Source organism: Plasmodium gallinaceum (assembly GCF_900005855.1).
Source record: "Plasmodium gallinaceum strain 8A genome assembly, contig: PGAL8A_v1_83, whole genome shotgun sequence".
Classification (NCBI taxonomy): domain Eukaryota; phylum Apicomplexa; class Aconoidasida; order Haemosporida; family Plasmodiidae; genus Plasmodium; species Plasmodium gallinaceum.
The window spans coordinates 25098-28126 of record NW_021628246.1 but is presented as its reverse complement, the minus strand read 5'-3'; the positions used below and the strand labels follow the sequence as shown (position 1 = coordinate 28126).

The following is a 3029-nucleotide window of genomic DNA, read 5'->3' as shown; positions in this document are numbered from 1 at the left end:
TTATTTATTAATAAATTACTTTCATGTAGGGAGTGGTACAAATGCAATTGTATGGTTTTAATAAATAATTTTCAAAAAAAGAAAAATAAATAAAAAAAATATATAAAAATAAAAAAAGAAATTTTTAAAGCTCTATATAATTGTATCTAAATATAAACTATTCTAAAAATATTTTAAGTAAAAAAAGAATGTAACATTTTTTTTTTTTGCATATCTAAATAATTTTTTATATTATTCTCTTTTAATTTAGATAAAAAAATTAAATAAAAAAACGAAAAGGAATTTTTTTTTTGTAAGTATAAAAGATTAACTAAGAATTTATTATTTTTTTAATGTTTAAACAATATTTCCATTATAAAAAATATAATTAAAAATATATAATAAATAAGAGGTTGTAGTATATAATTAATAATTTTAGGATTTAGGATGTCGGATTTAGAATTTTAAATTTTTAATTTTTATGTTGTAGTTATAGATTTACTTTTTAATAGACATTTCTGTGATAAAATTTAAAAAAAAATTTTAAAACTAATTTTTTTTTCAAAAATCATATTGTTTTAAATTATTTGTTAATTTCTAATTTATATTTCCACATTTTTTGTTTTTAACTTATATTATCCTTACTGAAAAAAAAGGGAAATATTTTAAAATTCATTAAAAAAAATATTAGAAATAATTTCTCAATAATTTTTTTTACATTATTAAAGATACCAAAAATGAATCTTAATCTAAGTGATATTATTTATATTGATTCTTGTGAGACACTAGATGAGGAAGATTCAACTGCAGGTTTCTCTCATAGGGAAATTAAAGATGCAACTGTTTCAATACCAGAAAATCCATTACATGATGATTTGAATTCATGTGATGCCATTCAAAATCCATCTAAAGATATCAATTTGGATTCAGTTACATCAAAAAATCTTCTTCATAAAAAGTCGTTAAGTATTTTTCAGTTAGTTATCATTATTATTTCTTTCCTTCGTTTTGCGGTAAAATAAAGTTTATAATTATAAACTTTATATGTATTATAAAAACAAAATTTTAAATTATTTGTAATAATTTACAGAGAAATTACTTTCCTAAATTTAAAGCTAAACATGAAATGAGAGTTAGGTTGCAAAAGATATTGAATAATTGCAATAAAAAGATGAAAGATGATTTGGAAAAGGAAATGCGAGAAGAAAAAGAAAAAATGGAAAAGAATGAAAAGAAACTGCTAAAAAAAAAAAAAGAAATGGAACATAGGGAAAAGGGAGTTCTAAGACATAAGGAAGAGTGGGAAAGAAAGCTAAAAGGAAACGAAGTGTGTGATAAGAGTGTCCTAAAAGTATTAAAAGGGCGGGAAAAGCGAATTACAGAAGAAGGCGAAAAATGGAAAAATAGAATGCTAATAGAAAAAATGGAGTTGGAAAAGAAAATACTAAAAAATAAGGAAGAGGGGGAAGAGAGAATGCTAAAAGTAATTGAAAAGTTTGAAAAGGAAATGCAAAAAGAAAAGGAAAGTGGGAAAAGTAAATGATAAAAGGAAGAGTTGGAAAAGAGCATAATGGAAAAAAATGAAAAGTGGAAAAGAGAAGAAAATATGAAACTTAATGAAGAAGAAAGTAAGTTGAATTCAAAGTGGAAAAAAGAACTGAAGCTTGTTAAATTAATTTTTATATATTTTAACATTTTTATTTTATTTAGCTTTTTATTCTCTACTTGTTTTATTTAATATTAAATAAATATTGTAGATAGCATCATTTAATATTTATATATTTCTGCTTCTATTAAAGATGTGGAATAACATAACCCAAAATGAAATATTCCTTAGTTTTCTTTCTAAAATTTGTCATGTATTTTAAATGTATGTATTTTATGTATTATAAATTAATCCTATGTATAGATAAAATGAAAGATTTACTTGTAGATAATTTTCAAAATATTGCTTTTTGTTAACCTAATTCAAAGATGTCTCTATTATAATTTAAATGAAACTTTATTTCATTCTTATCAATTTTTATATCAGAAAGATAATTTATTATCCATTTGCATATTCTATAATTTACGTATCTGTTAAATATATAAAAAATATAATATATTATTATATAAATACCATAAAATCTATTCAATTAACCAAAAAAAAAAAAAAGAAAGAAAGAAAATAATATAGTTTTTCAAAAAAGAGGATATATAATATATATATATTACTTGCATTTCAACTTTATATTTTAAAAGAATCATTAAAATAAGATACAAAAAAATTTTAAACATAAAAAGTTATATAACATTTTTCTTATTGTAATTTTTATGTTTATATTCCATTTATATTTATAGAAATGTTTACATTTATTTTTAATAATATCATTTAATAGTTTAATTTTTATTTTTATTTTTCATCAATATATAGTGTAGCTTTGTTAATACTTTTATGCCAATATATCAATCTTAATAGTAAAATTGTAATAATTGAGTAAATGAAATATGTATAAAATTACCATAATTACATCTTTAAATAATTTAAATAATTATAACATATGTAACTATATATGTTCTAATATCTTATTTACAACTTATAATCCAATGTTCAATTTCTTTTTTATGTTATCTTAATTTTTTGAAGTTGAATTTTTAATTTTATCATATTTAACTTTTTCTTTTAATTTTTATAGATATTTCCAATTTAAATAAGTAATAATTTCATACAAAATAGAATAATTCCTTAATTATAATAACAACCTTAAGTAACATCTACCATTTAAATCAATTTTTTTCTTTCATAAATTAAATAAACTTAAGAAATAAAGTGCATAAAGTGGTTAATGAAATGAATTATCAACATATCAGATAAATGTTGTGACGTGAATCTTCAAAAAAGTGAAATTTGGGAACATATAAAATTTTTTTTTTTAGAAGCAAATCTATCTAAAAATATAAAAAAAATGTATATACAAAGATGTGAACTAAAGGGAGTTATATTTTTTACATTGAACTTCATTTACAACATGTACATATTTATATCTTCTTAATAGCTTGTATATACAATG

General features: G+C 19.6%; 1 protein-coding gene across 1 annotated transcript; it reads left to right on the top strand.

Annotated features, from left to right (window-relative positions):
• Positions 1-716: 716 nt before the first annotated feature.
• PGAL8A_00270400 (fam-i protein) lies at positions 717-1522 on the top strand (the record flags this gene model as incomplete). Its single annotated transcript, XM_028671684.1, has 2 exons — positions 717-945; positions 1095-1522. 2 exons carry the CDS (start codon positions 717-719, stop codon positions 1520-1522), a joined length of 657 nt encoding a protein of 218 aa, XP_028528312.1.
• Positions 1523-3029: the final 1507 nt, after the last annotated feature.